At 44.3% G+C, this 25,861-nt stretch overlaps 2 protein-coding genes across 2 annotated transcripts in view; both read left to right on the top strand.

Moving 5' to 3' along the window:
• Positions 1 to 788: 788 nt before the first annotated feature.
• LOC106146313 (interferon-inducible GTPase 1-like) overlaps positions 789 to 25,861 on the top strand; it is a gene marked incomplete at its 5' end in the record, with an annotated part of 39,745 nt that continues 14,672 nt past the window's right edge. The window contains 1 exon segment of the mRNA XM_013508123.1: positions 789 to 1,181.
• On the top strand, positions 3,257 to 8,002 carry LOC102013057 (interferon-inducible GTPase 1-like). The gene is made up of 3 exons (XM_013507347.1): positions 3,257 to 3,338; positions 4,192 to 4,275; positions 5,354 to 8,002. The coding sequence occupies exons 1-3, from the start codon at positions 3,257 to 3,259 to the stop codon at positions 6,631 to 6,633; spliced, it is 1,446 nt and encodes a 481-aa protein (XP_013362801.1). The 3' UTR covers positions 6,634 to 8,002.

The following is a 25,861-nucleotide window of genomic DNA, read 5'->3' as shown; positions in this document are numbered from 1 at the left end:
CTCCTACCTCTTTTGTCTCTAACTCACTATTATTTGTCTATTTGTTTTCCTGAGAAACTATTTTGTAGATAATAATATGTAAAACGATAACCATTGATAATTTCCTACCATTTTGTCTGTAATTTGCTAAGTCCCCCCTATTATTATGTTATCCTTCTTTTACTCTTTAAAAGAAAAAAGAAAAAAAAAAAAAAGAAATACTCACCTGGCACTTATAGACCTAGGATTCTGTGTGGAGCCGACACCTCAGCTCCTGAAGCACTAAAGAGATCTGAGGAGGTTCATAGAGGCAGAAAATATGTTTGTTTTAAAGGCTGTGAAGCTCTGTGCTCCCCCAGACCCTACCCCATGTAAGTCCCCCACAGTCACATGGCAGGGGGAAGGACAGCACTTTCTAGATTTCAGTGAGTTCTCCTAGTGAACGATTGAATTTGAGCCCTTTGTTTATTTTTTCTTTCCTACCATCCCAAATTTGGCTCAGAGTCCACAATTTGTTAACAAAGACATTCCTTGAACAGGAAATTCCTAAAGTTTCTGAAACTCTCTGCAACTGGGCAGGGACATGGCCCACACCTGTTGTTTGTTTATTCTGTCTCCCTGCCAGAATCTGGTCTGTGAGAGCCTCAGGGAGGTTGTGGGAGGCATGAGCCCAGGACACAGCTCGAGTTCTGTAAGTCTTGGTTCAGAGCCTGCCTGGCCTGAAGCTGGAGTCTCGTCAGAGCAATCCCTCCGTCACTGGAACACCCTGTCCTGGCCTCCTGTGCCCTTCCCACACCATAAAAAACCATGACCACAGGGCCTTTCACTTTCACTGCCCAGCACTGGCTCCGTTTCTGGGAAGAGAAGCTTCCAGAGCTGCAGTTTCGCTTTCCTGTTCCTGGACTTTCTGTGTCCTGCACTTTGGGCCCCTCCCTTCCCTGCTGTTGCCCACATTCCTGCCTGAGGAGAGCAGAAGCCAGAGATGATTTAAGTCCTCAGAGCTCCTGAGAGGCTGTTCAGCTATTTTTGGTGAAGGTCAGCACAGTTTCCCTCTGTGCTGGCCCCCGAGCCTGGCCCTGCACTGCCCGGGACGGCAGGTGTGGGCAGAAGGTGTTTCCTGTACCCTTCAGCAATTCAGCTCTTCTAGCGGAACCTCAGGAGCTCAACTCTGACACCAGGAACCTGTTTTCTCTAAGGAGCTGGTAAGTGAGAAAACATTTTGGAATTAATACATGCCTTACAAATAGAACCATAGGTCAGTAAATCCGAGGGTGGGCGAACCTGAACGCTTGGTTCCAGGTGTCAGGAACTTAGAAGTCTGAGGCGGGGTGATGCACGGACAGCCATAAACCAGTCAGAGAATTTAAATACTTTGGATATTTCTGAGGCCAGTCAGTACTGCCCTTTGCCCTGCAGAAGGAGCATGTGAAACACAGCAGTGTCCGTGAATAGGGTCTTTCAGTGAGGAAGTCCAGCCTAATACATTGCTCATCTAAGAACTGAAATACTTCCAACTGGAAGACAGGGGATGCCGTTCAGCTGGAGGGACGCGGGCCCCGTACACCTGCACTCTGAGTCCTGTGTGCGCCTCTCCCTCCCAACTGTGCGTTTGTCCTTCGCTTCTCTGCAAAGAGCTCTGTACCCGGTGGGAGGCCCGGTGCGCCTTGAATCCCGGCCTGCCATTTAGTAAGGGTCAGTCCGTGGTTCTCTCCCAACTGCTCAGTATCTGGGATCCCTAATTTGAAGGTGAAAATCATTGGAAAGTCTTTGTGCAGCCGTTAGAATGAGAAGAGGAACTGGGCACAGATCCACACCCGAGGTTTATCCGAGCGAGGCTGACCTCGGTATGTCGCCCTCCCTCCCGCCTCTCTCCTCTCACGCTTGGCGGACACACTCCCAGCAGCTCTGAAGCGAGGCCCCAGGAACCCAGGGAGTGCTCTGCCCCAGCTACCACCCCTTAGTCGTTGAGCAGAAAACAACTTTTAACAGACGACCCCACGCACCGTATGGCTCTGTGTGGAACCTGGGCAGCAGGCCCGGGCTCTGTGGTTGCACTTTGCTCGGGACCCAGAATCCGATGTCTGCATCTGTTCTGTCCACTGTCTGTCACTCCGTCCCCACCTCCTTACCTGCTCAGGTCCCAGCACCCATCTCAGCACCCGTGTCCACGCCCCTGCTGTGCCCCGCCTGACAGCCCCTGCGATGCACAGGATGGTGCGCTGAGGCTGAAGTCGCACGGTCGGGTCCCAGCCGAGGCCCTGGCTGGGGCCGGCTCTCCCACTCCTCCGCTCCCTGATTCTGTCTTTGGCACAGCTCTGCGTCCCAGAGGAGCTGCAGGGGGCGGTGTGTTCACACCGCAGTGGGTTGGCCCCGCGGCTGCCGGACGCTCAAGGTTTCCCCTCCCGTTGCTGTGGAGAAGTTCCTGCTGGAAGGACAGAAGCGCTGACATCGTGCTCATTAGTGGCACACGCACTCCTCAGCCATCTGGTGACGTGCAGGCCTTCCTCGTTTTTGTTTCCATGGAGAATGCTTGCGTCCCTCGTCATGGACACCAAGCCAGATCTCGTCTGCCTACTCGGAAAAATTATTTCTCAGAGTGCTCTTACTCTCTCCTGTCCCCCTGGGCTGCAGCAGGGGACTTCCAGGGAGCCTCTGGAGGGTCTGCCCGGCCCCTCACTTGCAGCCAGAGGACACGGCTTAAACCTGTCTTCTGCCCAGACATCAGCTTTGACCTGAGGTTTCTTGGTTCCTGGTCTAGTAATTCTATGCTTTCTCTCTGTGAGGTGCAGTGTAGAAGTCTTGCCCATCGTTCATTATATTTTGTCCTGGGCATGTGATTTTTTTTCCCCATCTTAACAGAATAAGTCTCCATCATCACAAAGGTCCAGGACTGTAGAGCCAGGGCAAATCCCCTGACACGAGGGAGACCTCCTTGCTTTGTCCACCCCATACAACAGCTCCGTGACCCCTCCTGCGGCCTGTGCTCACCCCTTCGCCTCATGACTCCTCGTGAGGTCTTCTCCCCACCACTCTCCCTGCCCTAACGAGTCCCCCAGTGGCTGCTCTCCCTGCCTGGCTGTTGGCCCCTTTATTCACAAGCGAGGCTTTGGTGAGGAGTGGGCCCCCCGGAGAGGTGGGCTGGTTTTACACAGTCCCAAGTAAATAATCAGCATGTTTTTCTTTTTCTTTCTCTTTATAATTTTATTTTGAGAGTAGTTTCAATTGTAGAGAAAATATCTGAAGAACGTACAGAGGGCTCCGCACTCCCACTATCTCTATGCCCCGCCAGAGCGGTGCAGACGAACCTGCGCTGCGCGGCATGAGCATTCGCAGTGAGGAATTTCGAGCTGGCCCTTGCGGTGCGGCCGCCAAGGGTCAAATGCACCCGTGTCACATCAAGTATTTCATGTCTGAAAGTCCTTCATGCTGCGTCTTTGCACCCCCAACCACCAACCCCAACAACCACTGATATTTCAAACTTTTCATACTTTTGCCTTTCCTAGAATCTCATAAAGTTGGACTCATACAGTGTGTAGTCTTTGGACTTCTTCCATTCAGTAATATGCATTTAGGGCTTGGCTTCCTCCAAGGCTTTCCCTGGCTTGAAGGCTCAGTTCTTTTTAGTACTGAACATATTCCACTTGCTGGTGGGACCAGGGTTTATTAATCCACGAGTGTACAGAAGGAGAGTAGCTGTAACGAAGCCCTGGCATTACAGATAAATTGTCTAGAAACATCAATGTGCAGGTTTTAGTGGGCACAAAAGTTTTCAGCTGTGCTATGTGATAGCCAGGACCCTGTAGGTTCAGTATGTTTAGTTTTGTAAGAACCTTGCAGACTGTCTACTGAAGCGGATGTGCAGCTCTGCGCCACGCCTACAGCAGAGGGCCCAGCTCTCCCGCACCCTTGCCAACCCTGGCTGCTGTCTGTGTTCCTGACTGCGGCCAAGCCCACTGGTGTGTGCTGGCATCTCGTGGAACTTTTCGTTGTGTTTCCCTTGTGGCACACTGGGGGAGTGTACTTCCATCTCTGTGTCTTCTCTGCTGATGTGTCTGCTAAGGTTTCAGCTCATTTTTAATAGTGTTGTTTGTTTTCTTATTGTTTGGTTTTAAAAGCTCTCAGTATATTTTGAATTACAGTATTTCATCAGCTGTATCTCTTGCAATTTTTTTTCTTGAAACAGGAGACTGAGTCCAGACCCTTTGCTCTGAGCTACATCCCCAGACCTAAGTTTTACAGGCTGGTGTTGCATTTGTGATCCTCCTGCTTCAGCCTCCCAGTGTGCTGGGATCACAGGTGTGCACCACCACACATGGGTCTTTTGCAAATATTTTTTCCCAGTTGTTGGACTGTCTTCGTTCTGTTGATACTGTCTTACCTCTTAAAAAAATTTAAATTTTAACAAAGTACACCTTATCAACTTCTTTGTGTTTTTCTTTCCTGTTGTATTTTTTAAAAATTGCCATACCCTGGGCCATACAGATTTTCTCCTCTGTTACCTTCTTGGATTTTGATGGCTTTGCATGCTACATGTAGATCTGTAACCAATTTCATGTTCATTTCTGTGGGGATGTAAATTCTATATCTAGATGCACTTTCCTATGGGTGGCTGTCTGGTTATACCAGTACTTCTTCTGAAGAGAACATCTTTCTCCTTTGTATTGCCTTGGCATCTTCACCTAAGATCACTTGACTATATTTTTCTGTTGTCTTGGTCCACTCTTGTATCTGTCTATTCTTTCACAAACATCACTGTTACAGTTTGTGTCTGGGTGTCCCCCTAAAGTCGCATGCAGTCATGGGAAGGGCTTCTAGAGTTTAGGATTGATTCATGGTCCAATGTCGGGATTATGGGTGTGAGAGCTACACCTGCCCTGGGGCGGGTAGTTTGCATACAATATAAGGATATTTCATCTCAGCAAGGAGAGAAAAGTAACCAAGAAGTGTTCGAAGTGTTTGTGACGATTGTAGCTTTAGAGTTAGTACTGTAGCCAGGAGTCACTGCCACACAGCAGCGGGAAGTGGTGTTCTGTTGCTGCCTTTTAGATGGCCACCGTGTGCAATTATTTTCCCAACAACAAAAACAGCTAAAACAATATAAATACTATAAAGAGACAGGAACGTTTCAGTGGGAAATCAGACCTTGAATTTAATGAGGGATTCTGAAAGGAACAGGAGCAGTCTAAGGCAAAGAAAAAGCCTGGACGGGGACCAAGTCTGCACCTGCAGCAGAAGTCCCAGCCACACCAGGGAACAGAGAGTGAGCACTTTTCCACTGTAGTGTGGGACTGGGGGCGTGGCTCTGTTGTGACAGGAAGACCCAGGTCTTTCCTGTGTGCTAACTCCTGACCTTCCCACTTGTGTCTTCCACTAGTTTCCTCCACGGTTCCAGGCCATGCCTCGGTCCTGTTCCTCCACACCGTCTCCATAGAGGGTGGGACTTCTGCCTGTTACAGCCTTTGCACACTTTTTAAAAATTTCAAGATGGAAAGTCAAATCTCCTCACAGGAAATCTGGGCTGTGATTCGGTCACATCTGGAGGAGGGGGATGTTCGGAAAGCAGCTTCCGCCATCAAAGCTGCCTGGAAAGACATTGAGAACGCACCCCTGAGCATTGCAGTGATTGGGGAGACTGGAGCAGGAACATCCACTTTCATCAATGCCCTGCGGGGCATGGGACATGAAGAGGAAGGTGTGGCTACCACTGGGCCGGTGTTGACGACCGTGCAGGGAACTGCATACACTTTTCCAAAGTGTCCAGGTGTGACACTGTGGGACCTACCTGGCCTTGGGTCCACTGACTTCCAATTACAAAAGTATCTGAATGAAATTGCTGATTATGACCTCTTCTTTATCATCTCTGCTACCAGCTTCAAATACAATGATATACAGTTGGCTAAAGCCATTGCAGAAATGAAAAAGAAGATCTACTTTGTTCGAACAAAAATTGATCACGATTTAGTCACTTCTCAAAGATTTAAGCCAATGACCTTCAATAAGGACGAAGTCCTGCAGCAGATCCAAAAATACTGTCTGACACAGCTGCAGGAGGCCAGTGTGACAGTTGATAAAATCTTCTTTGTCTCCAGCCTTGATGTATCTGACTACGACTTCCCTGTGCTGGAGACCACGCTTCTGAAGGACCTGCCGGCTCACAAGCGTCACATCTTCATGCAGTGCCTGTCCACCCTTACAGAAACCACCATTGATCAGAAGAGAGACTCCCTGAAGCAGAATGTCTGGCTGGAGGCCCTGAAGGACGGACTGTTCGCTGCCATCCCCCTCGTGGGCCTCTTCAGTGATAGTGAAATGAAGAAGCTAGAGGAGACTTTGGCCCTGTACAGGTCTTCTTTTGGGCTGGATGATGAATCACTAGAACAGATGGCAGAGGATTTGCACGTGTCCCTGGAGAACCTCAAGGCAAACCTTCAATTTCCCCACTTGCTGTCGGCTGAGAGCGATGAATCTTTATGGGAGAAGACGAAGCAGATTGCTGAGACATTCCTTGCAGTCACTGGAGGACCCATCGCCACCGGCCTTCACTTCACAAAGACCTTTTATTTGCAAAATTATTTCCTTGACACTGTGGCAAGTGATGCGAAAGCTCTCCTGAACAAAGAAGATCTTTTTGGTGACTCTGTGGGCTCTGATTAGGGCAACAGAAAATAGGGAAACCGAGGCAGCCAGCCTCTTCCTTAGCTGCATTGTTCTCATGATTCGGCACCGGGAAGGCGGTGTAGGATTCCCTGAGGCAGCTGGACCGCGCTGCGATGCACCCAGATGTGACCACCGCTGGGTGAATAAAATACAGGAATCTGGGGTTTTGGGCTAAGAGGAGAGGACATCTGGCTGTGCCCTGGTTATCTGACACCCAGGGCTCCTCTTACTGAAGGTGCAACAGCAAGGAACTGCTGGGCTGTCAGTGAGACTTCAAACACATTGTAAATGGACGTGTACACTGCATGTTTTCAGTGTTCCTGGCATTCTGCTACCAATGTACCCATTCTGGTCATTAGCAGGAGAATTAATGTTGGATGACATCCTTTTATTCCTTTAGGATTATCGTTTTCTTGAGTAAACATGCAAGCTAATGAGCTACAAGTTGTGCAACAGGTCATGAAAGAGAATCACTACCTAAGTCAAACCTCCATTGGTGCCCTGTGCAAGGACAAGGCACAAGGTGGGGATGCTGTGCAGAGGGTGTGTGCTGAGGCTCAAGGGATCCTGGGTCATTAACTTGGGACATTTCTCCCTGAACTTCAGAGGTTAAGAACCAGGGGGGAAGAGGATAATAATAAAGTTAAGCAGGGGTAAAAGAAGACATATAAAAATTTCTGAAATATACAAAAACATGTTCAAGCTCTCATCTAATAAGGGAAATTAAATTAGGAAATGTACACCAAGATTCAATTTCTATGCTATTGTATTTGGGGAAATTGCAAAAATTTAGTTTATGGGTGAAATTGTAGAAAATTGCATTATATGTATGAAGCTGCTGCCAGTAGAAAAATGAATAAAAACTACAATTGGGAAATTAGACAATCTTTGTGGAAATTTATACATATGTTTGAGCCAATGACCCCACTTTAAACAGTCTGAGCCTTCAAAGTTTGGAAAAGTACAAATAGCTATATGCTGAAGGTTGCTGAACTCAGCTCTATTTGAAATGGGAATGGGGAAGACCACACATAACTCAAATGCCCTTTACGAGGGTTCATCCACAAAACAGAAGCCTTAATAGCTTAATAGCATGTAGGGCTGGGGATTTAGCTCAGCGGCAAAGCGCCTGCCTGGCAAGCACGAGGTTGTGAGTTTGATTCCTGGTACCAGAAAAGAAAAAAATAGCTTAATATCATGAATGAAGAGTATCCTGCTTGTCATTTCCAGGGTGTGTAAAGTATCAAAACAAGGTGTAGGAATATGTATACAATAACTTGCTTCTGGTTCAAGAAGGTTGAAAACATAGATACATTTTATGCATAAAGAATGGAGACAACCTTAGAAATAAAATGGTTTTTTGTTTGTTTCGTTGTTTTTTGGTTTTTGGAGACAGGGCCTTGCTATGCAGTCCAGGGAGAACTTGAACTCACTATGTAGCCCAAGCTGGGCTCAAACTCATGGTGATCCTACTGCCTCAGCCTTCCCAAGTCTGGGATTACAGACGTGTGCCACCCTACCCAGCCAGATGTAAGTATTTTTAGAGGAAAAGATGTTTTTGATTGGAGGGACAGGGCATAAAGCTAGATTTAATTGAATACATATTTTTTTACCTTGTTCCCCTGAAAATGTTTATATACCTAAGTAGCTACATTATCAAATATTTAAAACTACATTTATAAAAATGCAGACCAAAATCAAACACACTAATCTCAGCTGGTTGGCCTAAACAAAACTTACTTTAGGGTTTTCAGACATATCATGAGGAAAGTGAATTTCTGGTGGTCTACAAGGTAAGAACAGACACAAACTAGAGAAGTCTTACACTATTTTGTAGCACTACCGAGAACAACAACAGTAGTTGCGATGGCTTCGTTTTACTCTGTATACGTCACTGTCACAAAGCAAGTGCAGGATTATGATACCATTAGATAGAAGAAGGATGTTCACCATAAACCACAGGGACACTGATATAGAAAAGGAAAGCCAGTGAAAAGCTGTTCAGGAAATTGCAAGTATGAACGCATGACATTTTTTCCTTTAAAAACCTGTCTTAATCTGTGCAAAGTTAGAGAAGGCCTAGAGGAACAAGTAATCCAGGAACAATGAACCCTTGGTCATCCACGCAGGGCCTCAGAACGCCGCCTTACAGTTGTTATTGTTATTACTAAAGAAGTAATAAATTCATACCCAGGATCAATAAATTGTATATGCTTTTTTTTCCTCTAAATTTTATACTTTATTAGCATAAAGTTGATCCAAAGCATTCTGTTACCTTTTCTCGATTTTAATTTTGGTAGCGCATGTTTGCAGTACCCAGTGATCAGATGCTTTCTGGGGAGTCATGCCTGCTTACAACACTGCGCACTTCTTTTTTCAGCCCCTTTCCTTCCTCTCCCTCCCCTTTCCCTCCATTTCTTGGTCCCCAGAGGAAACAGAGAGACAGATCTTTCCCAATTCCATACTTAGTGCATTAGTCAGACCCCAGGAGAGTTGGGGAAGCTGGGCACGGTGGCACAAGCCCGTAATCCAAACATCCTGGGAGGCTGAGACAGAGGACAGCAACTTTGAGTCTAATTAGCAACTTAGCCAAAATTTGTGTCAAAATTCAAAAAAGAAAAAAATAAAGTATATGTAGCTCTATGAAACCCCGGGTTCGGCTCCCATACTGTAAAATATTGGAGGAAAATTAGATCTGGGCAATGGTCATCTCTGACTGCTAATAAAAAGCACAGCAAGCAGGTATTTTATGCCTCCCGGTGAAAGTACAGAGCTAGTCAATAAGTTTTCTTGCTCAAATAGAGATCTCTCAGGAAGACTTCTGAAAGTGTGGAGACCACACAGCGGTATTTAATGATACCTTGTAAACAAAATGATCAAATTCAAGGACCACGGGAAACTCTAAAGTACATTTTTTAAACCTAATAATGGGAAAGGAAAAGAAAAAACAAGTGGTGGGGAACCTATGGTCTAAAGGAGAAATTACACACATGGAAAAATGCGGAATGTGGGCTTTAAGAAGAGGCTGACTCAAATATAAATGGGTTTTATGAGAAAACTAGGCAAATTTGAACGTTGGCTGCTGGCTGATGATAAGGAAAGACTGGCAATTTTATGCATGAAAACGGCATTGTTCCGGTCCATGGAAAAAGTGCCCTTATCTTTTATACTTACTACTTTTGGCTGATTATAAGGAGTAGAATTTTCATTAAAAATCGTGGGGAAAAGCCAGGGGTTGTGGCACATGCCTGTAATCCAAGCAATCCAGAGGCTGAGGCAGGTTCAAGTCCAGCCTGAACTGCATAGTGAGACCTTGTCTCAAGCAAGCAAACAAACAAACAAACACAATGTGGAATTGTCACAGATAAAAGCAGATTAGCCTGAGTTCTTAATCACCGAAGCTGAGGGAGGCAGTTATTACAATAGTCTGTCAATATGGTATGTATTTAGAACCTTCCACAATAAGAAGCCAGATTTAAAAAAAAAAAAAGTAAGACCTGCAGAGTGGAAATCTGACTCCCAAAATGACACTACTTAGAAAGCCAGTTGATCACCCCTCCATTTTAGAAGGGAGTCCCATTGTGGGTGGTGAGACACATTCACTTCAGTTCCTGACTCGATTCCTCTGGGATGCCAGCTAGCAAAGAGCCGTGCCGTATTATGTGATAAATGTCATTTCCATCGCAGTGTGGCTTTCTTCCTCACTGCTTTGTCCCCTGTACCTAGAGCAGTGTGTGACATACGCCAGACACTCAAGTGCTGTGGAAGCAACTCTGCTTACCCACACGGATCAAGACCAACCGCATTTAAAATGTTTCATTTCCCAAATCCTCACCTTCCTGCCCTGCCTGCAAGCTCTTCAAGTCACTCTTCTTACCCAGCCCCGTGGGCTACTACGGAGTCAAGTCTTTCTGAGTCACAGTGAGGGTGTTGAAGCCCAAAGTGGTCTACAGCCCATTTCCTAGCTGTGTGAAGCCCACTGGACCTAAAGCTCTACTTGAGCTATGATCTGTCTTTGCCCAAGCTTTGGACTCTGTTGCACTTAGACAGGCCAATGGCATTTTACACCTCCCCTCTCTGCACCCCAGGGTGCTGCTTGCTCTTGGGCTCTTCCTTCCAGGCTGCACTGCACACTTGCCCCGGCTCACCCTGCGGGTGGCAGGAACTGCATCATTCCTCCCCGGGAGTGTCTCCCCTTGGGTTAAAGAAGCCTGTTGCAAACTCTGCTCAGATCCCGTTCACAGAACGGAACGATAAATGGGAAAGAAGTTTTCAGGCTTTCATCACTTTCTATAATATACCTGGCTCCCCTGCCTGGGGATCTTGGGTTAGGTGTATGCACAAGTGCATTACACACACACACACACACACACACACACACACACACACTATTATAAAATTGTACTTACCATTAATTTTTGGACATATTCTCTACTCCATTCCATTCTATCATTTAAAATGTGGGTTTGAGCCACTTGGCTGCTTCTCTAGCTCCCAGATGGTCATATTCCATATGTGCAAGTGAAAAAATATATACAAATATACATGTATAAAGAGAGACAGAGACAGAGAGACAGAGTCTGCCAAAAATGCATACTCACTTCAGGAAAAGAAAACATAAGTATTCTAATATTAAATTTATTGAGACAGCACGAGATTAACAAGTTACCTTTCACAACCTCAGTTACAGAAGATGCTCAAAGTAGTGGCCACCGGCTTCCAGACACTTATTAGTAAGGCGAACTGCTGCTTGGGTAATCTTGGTAACTGAGACAGCTGCACATGCATTTTCAATTTCTTCCCTAGGGCTGGAAGTGTAGTGGGTTTCCTGGGATATATGAGATCCTTTGGGGTCCCCTCGTATGAGGGTAGTACCATCTGTTGAAAAAAATTCACGCTATTATTTTTCTCCTCCTGAAGTGCGTGTATGTCTCTTTGGCAGACTCTGTACATCTGGCCTTACCAGGGTCATGTGTCTTTGATGGCATTCACACAGCTCTCTGACCCCAAGTGACCAGAGAAGAAGACTAGCCATCTCCTAACAGGCCACCACGACGGGACTCTAGACCGAAAGCACAATCCCTAACTCTGTTTGTTACAGTTCCATATGCAGTAATCTCTGTTGAGTAAAGGAATCCAAGTCTTGTGCTCACCTCCTCAGCACTAGACTTTGTAGGATCCACTCAAAATTAGAATGACCTTGTCATGCTTGACCTGAAGGAGACACTCTCAGCAAACATGCTGCCCTCTGCAAAGCACAGGACACCACTATGAGCCATACTGCCCAAACATCCCAGATGGCCGTAAAGAAAACTCAGGACAGGACAAACAATCTGCCTTTGCCAGAAAGTTCGCACTGACCATCCTGGGAACGATGACCCAAACGCTCCACCCAGATTCCTTGATATTATAACCCCATCCCCAAACCCTGTATAAACTGAACTTCTCCGGCCACCTGCTGACGTTATTCAGGATCTCAACCTGTCCACAGCCAGATAGAAAAAACCCAACCTTTGCTCACACAAAGCCCGTCTCGGGCTGGTTCCTCCTGAACTTTCCGTATTGTGTTTATTTAGCTTCCTTCTGTACCTAAAGGTGGAAATTTCCAACATGGAAGGACCAACAGCGTTGTTTCATGGTTTGTAAAAAGAACAGCAGATAATGTCTGCATATTTTTGTACTACTCCTTTCCCTGCCAGGAGGTCTGCATCAGAGCCAAAGTGATACAGAGCTCATTTGAGCGAGTTGAAAGTGTGACCAGAGTGGTCACCTGTTACTGTTACCATTTGTCAGAAACATCCACACAACCGGGAAACCATTCCAAACAGAAAGGCTCTTAATCTGCGTTTGCTGTTAACAAATCAGGAACGGTAAACTAATCATGAAGACTAAACGCAATTTTTGTCATCAAACTTTACTGATTCTAACTTTCATGTTAGAAAAAATGGTAAGAATGAACAGTTTATTAATTATTAGGAAAGGTTGAATGAAAAAATATATTTTTCATTCCATTTCTATCCTTTCCCTTCTGTCCCTTTAGGTCTCTGCTCCCCACCCTGGATTTCCCCTGTGACCAAGTCATAACATGTTTTATTACATTCGTGTTACTAATCTCATTCTGCCTGTACACAGTGCAATCTTATGCATATTAGTAGGTTATTATGTAATCCAAGTATTTTTATTGCTTTATTTTTCTGTTTTTGCTTTCTTATCTGCAAAGCATGGCCTTGACTCAGGTTGAGACACCCGCAGAAAGGAAGGGAAATGTTCTGATTTTTTTATTTTTATTTTTTTTTTTTTTGAGACAGGGTCTCCTTATACAGTTCAGGCTGGCCTTGAGTTCCCTTTGTAGCCAAGGCTGGTCTCGAACTTGCAATGATCCTCCTGCCTCAGCCTCCTGAGTACTGGGATTACAAGTGTGTACCACCATGCCCCGCCACTGATGTATTACTGTTTCTTCACTACTTTTTTTTCTTCCTCTGAGGACAGAATATGCTTTTGTTCATGCATAGATGGGGTATGTTCTAGTCCATAATGGTGGAATTTTCCCCAGGTGTTGGTGATGGCAGACTTCCAAATTCTAGCTCTTTTCTTATGCTTGAAGGTTTTTGATGCCCACCCCTGGGACACTCCTCACAACGCCCGGTTCTCAGATGCGGGTCCCGCTCTTTCCTGCCTCCTTTACTAGCTCAGCAGCACCTCCCTTAGCACAGTCCTACTGGGAACAGTTCCCTGAAGGTAAAAATGCACGAACATAAGTATGTAGAAAGCCAGTCACTTTCACACGGCTGGGACGAAAAGCCTGGTAATGAAACTTAAAGGACAAGAGATGTATTTTGGCTTTCAGTTTCCTAGATTCAACCCGTTGTCAGAAATGCCTGGCAGCAAGGCAGCGATAAAAGTCCACAGGGTGAAAGTCCGCAGAACAGGAGCGCGGCTGCATCGTGGTCAGACGGCAGAGGGAGGGGGAACCAAGCACAAGGGCACCTCTTCCAAGGCACGCCCACGCTGACCTGCCACTGGTGGCTAAGTCTTACCTCCAAATGCGAAACTTTTAGGGAATATTTTAGATATAAATGAGGACATTCCACCTGTGACCTCCAAAAGGCTCATGGCTGACCTGGAAGGCAACAACTTAGAGAAGAGAAAAGGAAGAAAAGCTCCAGCAGTGAAGAAAGAGCCAACAGAAGAGTGAGAAACCGCAGAGAAACCAAGGACGATGCAGGCAAAAAGAAGGAAATGGGCTGGAATGTAAGCGCAGCTGCTAGAGAGCAGGAATCTGTCTCTAATCACAGTAAGGGCAGCGAGTGTCGGCAGCCCCGAGGAGAAACGACGGGCCAGGCCAGCAGGGTCAGCCCCAGAAAAGCCCACGGCGACTGTGAACTGCGTGTATAGCGCGGGCTTGCCTCCGAAAGTGCCTCCTTCCGCATGCAGCCGGAGCTGGAGAAGAAATCCATGCGGCACTGCCGTATTTGAGAGTGATCCATCAGGAGCCGCGTTGGGAGCGGGTTAATGGTTGACGGAGGTATTCCACTACACCGGTATAAAGAAAGATAAACTTGAGTCATTTGTAGGAAAATGGGTGCGCCTTGAGGCCACAGTGTTAAGTGAAATAAATCAGACACACAGTCTAAATATTACTTTGTTTTTCTTATCTGAGAAACCCAAAATATAAAGAGCAAAATAAAGTGTAAGACAAAGCGGGGAGATAGATAGATCTCAAAGGACAAGGGGATCAAAAGACGGAGGGAGAGGGAAGAGAGAAAAGGGTTAATGGGTGAAAAAAGGAATCAGGATGCATTAAGCGCATGTACCAGCTCCACACAAGGAATCTAAACATGCACTGCAAACATGTATGCAATAAAACAAAGGAAGGGGATCAGCGGATAGGCAGAAGGGAATGGAGGGAAGGGAAGGTGGATGAAGAAAGGAATCAAGATGCCTTACATACATGCGCCAGCTTCCCACAAGGACTGTAAGTACTGTGTGCTGCGCATTGGTACTAATAAACTAAAACCAACAAAAACAAAAAGCCTGAGTTGCTCCAGAAATCAGAAGCCCCAAAACAACTACACTTGAGGAGTCCTAGGGCCACCCTCTCACAGCGCATGGGGGGAGGTGGACACAAGAGGCAATCACAGAGAGGTGCAGGCTAACTGTACATCCCTTCGGAAGTTTAAGCAGTGGTTAGCTCAGGCTGGGGAGGACTGCGGTGAGAAGCCAGGCTGGGGAGGACTGCGGTGAGAAGCCAGGCTGGGGAGGACGGTGGTGAGAAGCCAGGCTGGTCGAGTGTGGTTTCAGGGAGGAGAGGATCCCGGAAGTGACGGCATGAAGTCCAGTGGACTGCCTGGCCACCACCCCTGCCCCACTGCCCACATCCTGCACAGATCTCAGCAACCTGTTGCTTTCCCTGTCTGCCAGCATATGATGGAAGCGCCTAGGCTGGTCTCGGGGGGCTGCCGCATTGGGGGGTGTGGATAGAGGGGTGTGGATAGAGATGTTTCTTTTGCTTTTTTGTGCAGAAGGCTGACTGTTGTTTAGAGTATAAGGACTTTGTTGCTAGTATGGAGTCCTCTTTCCACACCCCAGCAAGGAGGTCCCCTCAGAAGCCCTCAGGTCACACAGTCACGCAGAGATGAGGATGACTTGGGTGCACAGAGGCACAAGGACTGGGAGTGGCTGGAGCAAACACAGCCCACAGCACACAGCAATGTTGCGGGACGCCACCCAGCAGGCTGGTCGGGGCAGGACTCTGTATTCCCTCACACAAAGTGAGAGTGGAATCAAGTAGGACTTAGGTGTGCCTTGTTAGTCCTCCTCACCTCGGTGGATTCCTCGACCGCATGCTCTGGAAAGAAACCACTCACTCTAAAGTTTTTGATTCGTTTTCCTTTTTCTTTGTTGGTTTTTGAAATGTGGGTTTCTCTTCTTTTTTTCTTCTCTTTTTCTTTCTTTTGCTCTTTGTTTCATTCTTTTTTAGTTACTTTTATTCTCTTTTTCTTATTTGTCATTGCTGTTATTTTTATCTAACTTTTTTACTCTTTAAATATCTCATTTTTGTCTTCTCTCTTTTTCATTCTGATCTATCTTTTTTCAAATATTACTTCTGTCACTGGGGATATAGCTTAGCGCCACAGTGCCTGCCTGGCAAGTGTGAGGTTGTAAATTTGATTCCCGGTACCAAAAAAATATTACTTCGTTCATATTTCCCTTGTGTACCCTCCAATTTCATTAGTATAACTATTAAACTTTGTTTTTAGATATTTAGTTGACTCCTGCTATTACTGCTGTATACGTTTCTACTGTTAATGGTGGTAGGTTATGCTCTTAGTAGGTATTCCCTATGTGTCAGTATTTGGTTCTTCCTTAAGTCTATATCATTTCAGATCTCTTTTCTATTTTTAAGGGTAGTACAGTTATGACTTTACTGATTCTTATGGTATGTCAATATCCAATTTTTTTTTTTTTTTTTTTTTGGTTTTTCTCCGGTACTGGGAACCGAACTCACGACCTTGCGCTTGCCAGGCAGGCGCTTTTGCCGCTGAGCTAAATCCCCAGCCCTATCCAATTTGTCTTTAATTCTATTATTGTTGCTGTTTTCTTTGCTACTGACAGTGGAGGTATATTTGTTGCTATTAATCAGTTTTTACTATATGCCAATATCTGCCTTTTTGTCATCAGTGATATTGCAGTTCTCTTCTAGATAACTGGGTTCAGGGCAAATTACACTGCACCTTTCCCTCTGCACATTAGCTGAGGTGGTTTGACCTTGGGTCATAGGCAAAGCCCTGAAACATGGCGTGCAGATGGGAGGTTTGTCCAGAGACCAACTGGTTGGGCAGCCTTCTCACTCACAGGCAAGCGACTGAGCAACTTATGAGTAGCTGGAGCACAAGCTCAGAGATCAGCAATTGAACTCGGACTGCAATAGAAATGGGACAGTGAGGTTGCTTTAATTCTGTGTTCTTCAAACTGTGTGGGGTTTTGAATTGTATCTCCCCTCCCTTCTTTTTTCTTCCTCTCTTTCATACCCCGTTATCTTCCCTCACTTCTGTCCCTCCTTTCATTTGCACATACGTAGCACGTGTCTCCGCATATGCAAAGGAAAATAGGACTTAGCTGCTGCTTTAACTTAAATGGCCCTTCTCATGGGCAAGTCAGGGTAACACTGACGAAACTGTGCATGGAGGATGCAAACATAAGCCAACTCCCACAATCTTAGCAGGCTCTGGCACTCCCACAACGTCTCTGAGTCTCCAAATGCTTCCTTCCCTCTCTATTCCCATTGCCATTCCCACAAATATTTTTCCAAAGCCCCTCAGCTGTAGCCCTTTACTCCAGTTATAAAATAATTTCAACAAAATCTGATCTCCCATTGTTTTACAGTTCTTGGTATTTCTCTTTTCTCCTTCTGCTCTGACTTAATTTCCCCCGTCATTTTCTCCTCCTTTTTCCTTCCCCATCTCTGTTAGCAGCAATCTGTGTGGGGCATTGATAAAGGGTAAACTTGTTAAAAACAAGTTTTAATGTCCATGATTTATGTGATGTGACATTGGCACATGTGCAAGGGATTCTTGCCTTGCAACAAAATGACCAGTCTGATCCTACTGAATGAAGTAGGTTGAACAGGTAGATAAATAGCAAAATGCAAATAAAGCCAAGATGGCATCAACGGAAAACAGACACTAACGAAAGAGGACTCCATACTAGCAACAAAGTCTTTATACTCTAAACAACAGTCAACCTTCTGCATAAAAAAGCAAAAGAAACATGAGAAAACAAAGAGACAAAATGCCTCACAAAACTCCCAACTCCCCCAAACCTGATCCATGGGCCAGTGATGAGGAGGAAATAAAAAATCAAATGGCTGAATTATAAAGCAAAGAAAGAAGAAACAAACAAAGAAATAGATCCTAAGGTGCTCACTGTGATAAAAAAAAATGACATAACTAATTGAAGTGACTTAATAAACAAACTACTGAACTTAATAAACAAATGATACTGGTCTTAATAAATGAAGTTTCAGTTCAAATAAGACAGAAATAAAAGCTAGCTGAGGTATCAAGAAAGATGAAAATGTGAGAGACTAGTTTACAAAGACTTGGGCTCCTTGAAAAAAGTACAAGGCAGGAGTCCAGGGGATTAAAAAATTTTGTTGAAAGTGTGAGCAACAGAAGTGACTAACATGAGGAGTTTCAGAAATGGGAGGTTGGACTGATGACTGCGACCTCTATGCAGAAACACCTTAAACACAGCAAGAGATTCTGGGAAATGGATTCCACATCTGATAGATTAAGAGGTTCCACATAAATAGTAGATCTACTAATCCACTAGTCTGATCCTATTGAACTAAGTAGGTTCAATAGGAGCTAACTTCAATGGGTAGTTAACTAACTATTAATAGATAATGGATTCCACATCTACATAAGATTAACTGGAATTAGTAAAAATTTTTAAAAAAACTATAAATAGCACAAAAAACCTGTTTACAGCAAAATAGCAGAAAACACCAAATATAAGGAAAGAATTTAATATACAGAAAAGCAAGACATATCAACCACAAAGAGCCAGGGCCCAGGAGAACCTCTTCATGACACATAAGAGCCCAAATCCCAGAAGTCCAACTCGGGGACAGAACCATAAAAGCCATTAGAGAAAAGCAACAAATCACTTAGAAAGTTAAACCTTAAAGGCCAGGAGACCTTGGAGTGAAGTGTTTCAAACCCTGAAAGACAATGATTTCCAACACAGACAGATATATCCCGCAAAACTATTTTCAAAACTGATGGGAAAATAAGGTATTTCTATGACAAACGTACAATGTTTATACCTTACAAAAGTCACGACCACCAAACCAGCATTCAAAAGATTTCTAACGATATCCTAGAAAGATATGATGAAGCCAAAAATGCCAAAAAGTCTAATGGGATAAATACACAAGGCAAGGTGAGCAGTTAAGCAGAAGAGGGAAAAACAAATAAGCAACAAAACATAATACAATGACAAGAGTATTAATACTTTTCAGAAATTATGTCAATGTGAATTGTCTCAAGTCCTCAATCACAAGACACAGATTGGCAGAATGGATCAAAAACAAAGGCCAACAATATATCGTACACAAGAAACACTTAATCCAAAAAGCACGCTATAGACAAAAATACAAAGGATGGGAAACACCATTCCATCTAATGGAAGCCTGAAAACAAGGAGGAGTAACTATTCTATCCTCAAAGTGGACTTCAAGCCGAAACTGATCAGAAGTAGAAAAGATGATCATTACATATTATTTAGGAGAAAAATTCAACAGGAAGAGATAGCAGTTATAAACATGCATGCACCAAACACCAGTGTACCCCACTTTAGAAAACAAACACTGCTGGACATAAATGATCAACTAAACATCAACATTATTATAATGGAGGACCCCAATACCTGTCTGTGAGACATAGATCAACTAATCAACAAATCACAACCAAGAAATGTCAGAGTTGAACCAAATCTTCAGACAATTGGACTTAATAGCTATCTACAGGCTTCCACCCAATGCCAGCAGAATGCACATTCTTCTCACTTAATAGATATCTAAAGTCTTCATTCAACAACAGCAGCAGATGGAAATTTCTGCAATTTGGGCCACGTCCTACCTCATAATCATGCTGAACTAAAGGCAAAAAATTGAAATTATCTCATGCATAGTACCAGATCATAGTGCAATGGAGTCAGAAATCAATGGTAAAAGAAAGCACAGGAATGATGAAAACTCATGGAAATTAAATGATACACTACGGAATAATCACTAGGTCACAGAAGAAGTTAGACAGTTCCTGAAGTCAAATGTTTGTTTTCTTTTTTATTTTAAAGATAAGAGAACTGAAACCAATGAACAAACACACAGACATAAATAAAACAACATAAAAACAATAAAAATAATACAGAATTTCAGACAAAGTGATAGAAAATTAACAATGGTTGTTGTATTACATATTGGTATCTTCAAATTCATTACTCAGGTAAGCAAATATAGGCATGTAAGGTTGATCAAACAATTAAACATTAACTGTTCCTTTCAATAATGCAATAGAAATTAGTAGTACAATTATCTTAGCTATCTTGTATATATAAATTCACATTTCTTTCTTTTCTTTTCTTTCTTTCTTTTCTTTCTTTCTTTCTTTCTTTCTTTCTTTCTTTCTTTCTTTCTTTCTTTCTTTCTTTTCTCTTTTCCCTCATCGCAGTTGTTCTTTTTTTTGTTTTGAGCAGTTTCCTTCCCTTTCACAATATCTATTGTACCTTTTAGATTTCATTTGCTATTTCAGGTTCTTACACTAGGGAGACAATACAATGTTTACACATGTGAGTCTGATCTAAAATCAAATGTGAATGCCAGTACAACACATCAGAACCTATGGGACACAGCAAAAGCAGTGCTATGAAGAAAACTTACTGCTGTGAAGGCCAACATCAGAAAAGCACAGTGAGCTCAAATAAAGAATCTAATAATGGACCTCAAAGTCATAGAAAAACAAGAGCAATCCAAATGAAAAGCTAGTACAAGGGAGGAAGTTTGAAATACAGGAGACAGAGTTAATGAAATAGAGACTCAAAATGTACAAAGAATCAATACATCAGAGTTCATTCTTTGAAAAATATAAGCACAATAGACAAACATTTAACCAGCCTTACCAAGAAAAGACCTAAATCAATGCAATTAGAAATGGAAAAGGTGAAATCACAACAGACACCCCAAATCCAGAAAATTATTAGGAACTACTTCAGCAATATGTACTCCAATAAATTGGAGAAACCAGAAGAAATGAATAGATTCCTAGATATATATTAATTACCAGAATGGAACCAAGAAGACGTAGAAACCCTGAATGATTCCATAACTGCCAATAAGATGGGAGCAGTAATAAAAACCTACCAAGAAAATCCAGGACCCAACTGATGTACTGCTGAATTCTAAAAGAACTTCAAGAAGATCTCATGCCAAGTTCTTTCATGAAACTGAGATGGTAGGTGTGCACACTGAGTCATTCCCAAAAACTTGGATTCTGCTGATTCCAAAACCATACAAGGCTCCAGCTAAAAGAACTACAGCCCAATCTCTTTAAAGAACAAAGACACAAAAATGCTCAACAAGATATTGGCAAACAGAATCCAATAAATCATCAAAAAGATCATGGATCATGATCCACTTGGTTTCTTCCCAGAGATGTGAGGATGGTTCAACATACTGAAATAAACAAATGTGATACACTACATGAACAAAAACAGGTGAAAACTCAAATGAGCAACTCAGTAGACACAGAAAAGGCCTTTGACACAATCTAAGACCCATTCATGATAAAAACTCTGAAGAAAATATGTATAAATGGGTGTGGGGTTTTATTTTGTCTGAGACAAGGTCTCCCTATGCAGTTTAGGCTGGAGCTCACTTTGTAGCCCAGGCTTGTCTCAAACTCACAAAGATCCTCTTGCCTCAGCCACCCAAGTGCTGGAACTACAGGCATGTGCCACCACACCTGGCAAATGGGTGTTATCTGAATTTGAAAAAAGCTATTTACGACAAACCTACTATCAATATATTAAGTGTAGAAAAGAGGAAAGCTTTCCATCCAATATCAGGAGCAAAACAAGGATGTGCACTATCTTCACACCTACTTAGTATGATACTGGCAACATTGGCCAGTGCAATCAGGGGAGAGGAATAAACGGAAAGAACATGCACAGGAAAGGAAGCAAGTCTTTCTTACTTGCAGATGATAGGGTCCACTCTATAGAACACCCCCCAAACCCATCAAAACTCCCAGAATTAATCACCAAATTCAATATGGTTTCTCTTACATGAGAAACCCAGAGCATGAGCACATTAAATAGAAAAATGAAAGATAATAGGAAACAGATCATTTGCAAAAGGAAGGGCAGCAAGAGACAGAGCAAGTGGGAGGAAGTATGGTGTAGGGGGTGAAAAGAATCGAGGTGTGTTCTGTCCAGGTACTGTAGAGCCAAGGGTCTTCAGATGAAAACAATAAGATAGTGGTCTCACTAGGTCCTCCAGCTAATCCTGGTGGGAAGGAGTTAAAGACAAACTTCACTAGAGAAATTCCCCTGGGAAGCGAATCAAGGACAGGGGTGAAAGAAGAAAGAAAGGCCAGATAAAAAAAGGTGCCAAACAACTTTGGGACTTGCACCAAGAGACCAGAAAAAGAGCTGACAAGCAGGACAGAGAAAGTCAGTTGCATGAGTGATGAGCTGCCCCACCTTCCTTAGAACATAGGGAAACAGAGGGGGGCTGACTGCCTTTATGACACTGCGTACTCACCCTCTGCACTAGCATATACATATATAGACGTGTGTATTCACTCTAGAGTCACTATATTACTCACTCTAGGGTCATTGTAGAGTACCATAGATATCCACATGCCCCCTGGCTAACTCTAAGCTAGCCATGAATATGCAACCTCCTTGCCAACTGGTCATCCACACCAAAGATACGGCCCTGAAAGGTAGGTCAAGGAGAAGCAAATGAACAGACAGAGGGAAGCTGCACATCAACCACCTAAAGAATTGACGGTTGGCAGAGGTGCCTGGAAGACAATCCAGTTATAGCAAGGCCTGGGTGGGGAGAGGAGTCTCTGACCCCCATATAAAAGCAGCAAGAAACAAAGGCCCAGCTGTCCTCCATCTCTCTAGAACCCCATACCCCAATTTGTTCTTATTGGTAGCTGTCTGTCTTCTCCTTCCCTCTCCCTTCCTTTTCCTCACTGCAGATAAAAGGCCTTTTATTGGGGCTCAGTTTACTGTCCCAGTGGCCCGCTTGGACAGGAGAGCAGCAGTGCTCCTTCCCCAGATGTGACATCTTCGGTTCCCTGACCAAGAGCCACATGTGCCTTAGATTGCAACCCCTTGTTATGGTTTATGTCTGGGTGTCCCCCCAAAGCCTCATGCAGTCATGGGGCAGGCTTTTAGAGTTTGAATGATTATAGGTGTGAGAGCTACACCCTCCCTGGGGTGGATAGTTTGCATATGTAAGGGAGAGGAAAAGGGTGCTTGAGGCCATTCCTGCTTTTGTGCTGGTTGCTTTTGCTGTGTTCTGTGCCAGGAGCTGCAGCCCTCTGCCATGTGCCACTCTGCCTTATAATCTGCCAAGTATGGACTGAAACCTCCACAAACTGTAAGCGAAATAAACTTTTTCTTCCTTAATTTTGGGTGTCAGGTATTTTGTCCCAGCAAAGAGAAAAAAGTAACCAAGACACCCATGGAAATTACCATTAGGCAAACAGGTAGCAGTTGACATGCTTATCTAAGAATCTTCTTATACATGTAATGCATGATTTATTCTATAACAAACTAAATGGCATGCAAAAGCCATTAGAGCACACATGTGTTCTCTCTTAGAATTAAACTCTATTGGTGCACATTTTCAGGGAGGGAAGCTAAAGCAGTGGGATGGTACCTTTGAATTTGGCTTGAGCAATTAAGTAGGAGCTTGTCAAAATAGAAAATAAAAAGAGCCAAGCATGTAGGTAAGTGCTTTCTGGGTGTGAACATCAGTATTTTAAAAAAGCAAAATAAAATAAAAACAATCACCACCAGCCAGAACACAAGTAGAAAAAAATGATCCAAAACATCCCAGAAAATCATACCTGAATGATTCACCTAAACCATGACATCCTGTATCACGTGTCTGTGCTCCACCTGTGGCCTGCAGGTTGGTGAGGCAGAGCGCTGGTGACTGGCTGAAGCCTGTTAGCCAACCACTTGTACTGAGAAGAGAGGCACAGTTGGGCAGGGATACTGAGGCAGATTTATTTAATAAGAAAATGAAAATAGTGTTGTGGGCAGCTGAATTAGATGGAAACATTATAGGCAGTCAGGTAGGGCAGGCCCTCGGAAGGAGCCAGTGTGGAAGATGAGACACCTTGCAACTCTGGGGAAAGCAGACCCCTTTAGCTGTGGCCAGACCTCACGACAAAAGATAAAGCAAATGAACAAACATACATACCTAAGGATAAACATCAGGGACTGATATTCTAAATAGATCTCTGTCACCTTGAGAAGCCCAAGAAGAGTCACTAACTCAACCCCCAATAGGAAAAGCCCCTCTTGGGAACATAGTTCCTGCCCACTTGCTTTGTGACTTGCTTCCCTATTTGATCATGATACAATCAATTTAACCTGAACAATTATGCTTGTAATCTTATTGATTGACCATAGTTTTGTCCCAACTCATCCCCACCTTGTGAGTTCCCATGTTTTACACTTCGGGCCCACCTCATCTCGTGGATTTGCTCTATAAAAATCCCTGAAAAAGACAGGTTCCCTGGGCAACCCACTTGGGCCCCCTCTGTCCCTCTCTTGGACAGAAGCTTTCTTTCCCTCAATAAATATATTCTGCTGTTAACCTCCATGGTTCCTAAAGTTCATTCTTCCACTTTAAAGAACACAAACTCATCCCAGATATCTTTCAGGTCAGGAGTTTCTTTCCCCCATATCAATAGCAGGGATAGAAGAAAGAATGGAAGCAAGGATGGAAGGGAAAAGAAAGAATGGGGTGTGGAGGACCACGTAGGTGACTCTCCTTGAAAGAGGAGCAATGATCTCCATGCTGAGTCTTACTGCGTTTCCATGTATTGATATATACAGAGCTGGCTAGGACCCTTTCCTTCCCCCATCACTTGGCTTGAAGCAATGCATATCAGTCTAGCCGAGGTGGGGATGGTAGTCTTTGAAGATGACAAGCATTTTTCCCCGGACCCCTCACCCCATCCCCCCATTGTTTCCATGAGTGAGCCGGAATGAGGCACTGTGTGTGAGCCAGTGCTCTATGCTGTCAGCTGGGATCCTGGCATCCAGCCTCGGAATAGAGGCTATGACTTTTTGGGGCTTGAAGGATTACACATCAGAGCTGAAGCCTGGACCCCAAAGCATTAGATACTATCTCAGTTGTGTTATGCAGATTACTCTTTCTGCAGATCCTTCTCTGTGCAGGCCTGATTTCAGGCCTCCTACCTAGCCCACCAGCTCACGGCACTCACCTACTTTCCAAGGTTCTCACACTCATTCTCAAGCCACTCCCTTCTTCATGAATGAATAAAACCTGGGTTTGGCCTTGGGTTGAGGCCTTTTGTTCCAGATGGCCATCGCTGTGGCTGGACTTAGGTCCCCTTGGCTCCCCATAACTATAAATATGCCTTAGTATCTTTATTCTTGCCATGGGATGCACTGGAAGTAGTAGATTAGAATTAACTCACCAAAATTCCAATAATTTTTCATGAGATTACAAATATAAACTTCCTGGGCCATGATGATGAGCAGGAAGGGCTCTCTATAATGCAGAAGAGAGACAAAGGGAGAAAACAAAGTAGATAGTCTGAACCAGCCTCCGAAATTAAAACAATGAAAAACTAATAAAGCAAGTTCTAGGGCTGGGAACCTAGCTGAGTGGCAGAGCAGTTGCCTAGCAGGTGCAATACCCAGGGTTTGAGCCTGGGTATTGCAAAAATGGGAGGAAACCTTTAAAACAAAAAACACAACTTCCGTGTGTACACATGGTCACAACAGAATCTCCTGCTACCTATAGAATGAGTCAAGTGTCTTGCCTCCAGACTCCAGGGTGACCCAACATTTTTGCCTTCAACTTGGGACAAGTTCTTCTGATGTAAGCACTGTGCTCACACTTCTCATGCTCGCACGCACGCACACACACAAACACTCACACACACATTATCAACCTTTGAGAGGGACAATGTGTGTGTGGGAGCAGTAGGTCAACCACCAGGGCTGGCAACGGTCAGGGGGACAGCATTCTGGCGGCTGAGAGACCGACTGGTGGCAGATTGGAAGACTGGCAGCAAGCAAGAGTGACAGTCAACTCATTTGATGAAGAGGAGAGACAAAATCTGTCAGAGACTTCTGGTTTACCTCACCTGCAGTGGAGAGAGGAGGAAGGGCAGTGCCCGCAGGCCGAGTCTACTGAGTCACCCACGCTGACAATAGGGAAGAATAAAGAGTCCTGGTGCTGGGGGCCACAGCATAAACCCTCCTTATGCTCAGCATATTTAGGTGCACCAATTCCTTCCCAAATCCTATCAAAGCCCTAAGCACGCACTGCAGGATGGGGGTGAAGAAAGGCACCTGAGCAGGAGGGCAGTACCAGGATGTGCCACCTTCTTGTGGACTCCAGGTTGCCTCCCCTGGTGTGATGTCACCCTGCACCCTC

This window comes from Chinchilla lanigera, unplaced genomic scaffold (assembly GCF_000276665.1).
Source record: "Chinchilla lanigera isolate Chin_1 unplaced genomic scaffold, ChiLan1.0 scaffold00007, whole genome shotgun sequence".
Classification (NCBI taxonomy): Eukaryota; Metazoa; Chordata; class Mammalia; order Rodentia; family Chinchillidae; genus Chinchilla; species Chinchilla lanigera.
This window is presented reverse-complemented; position numbering and strand designations above follow the sequence as displayed.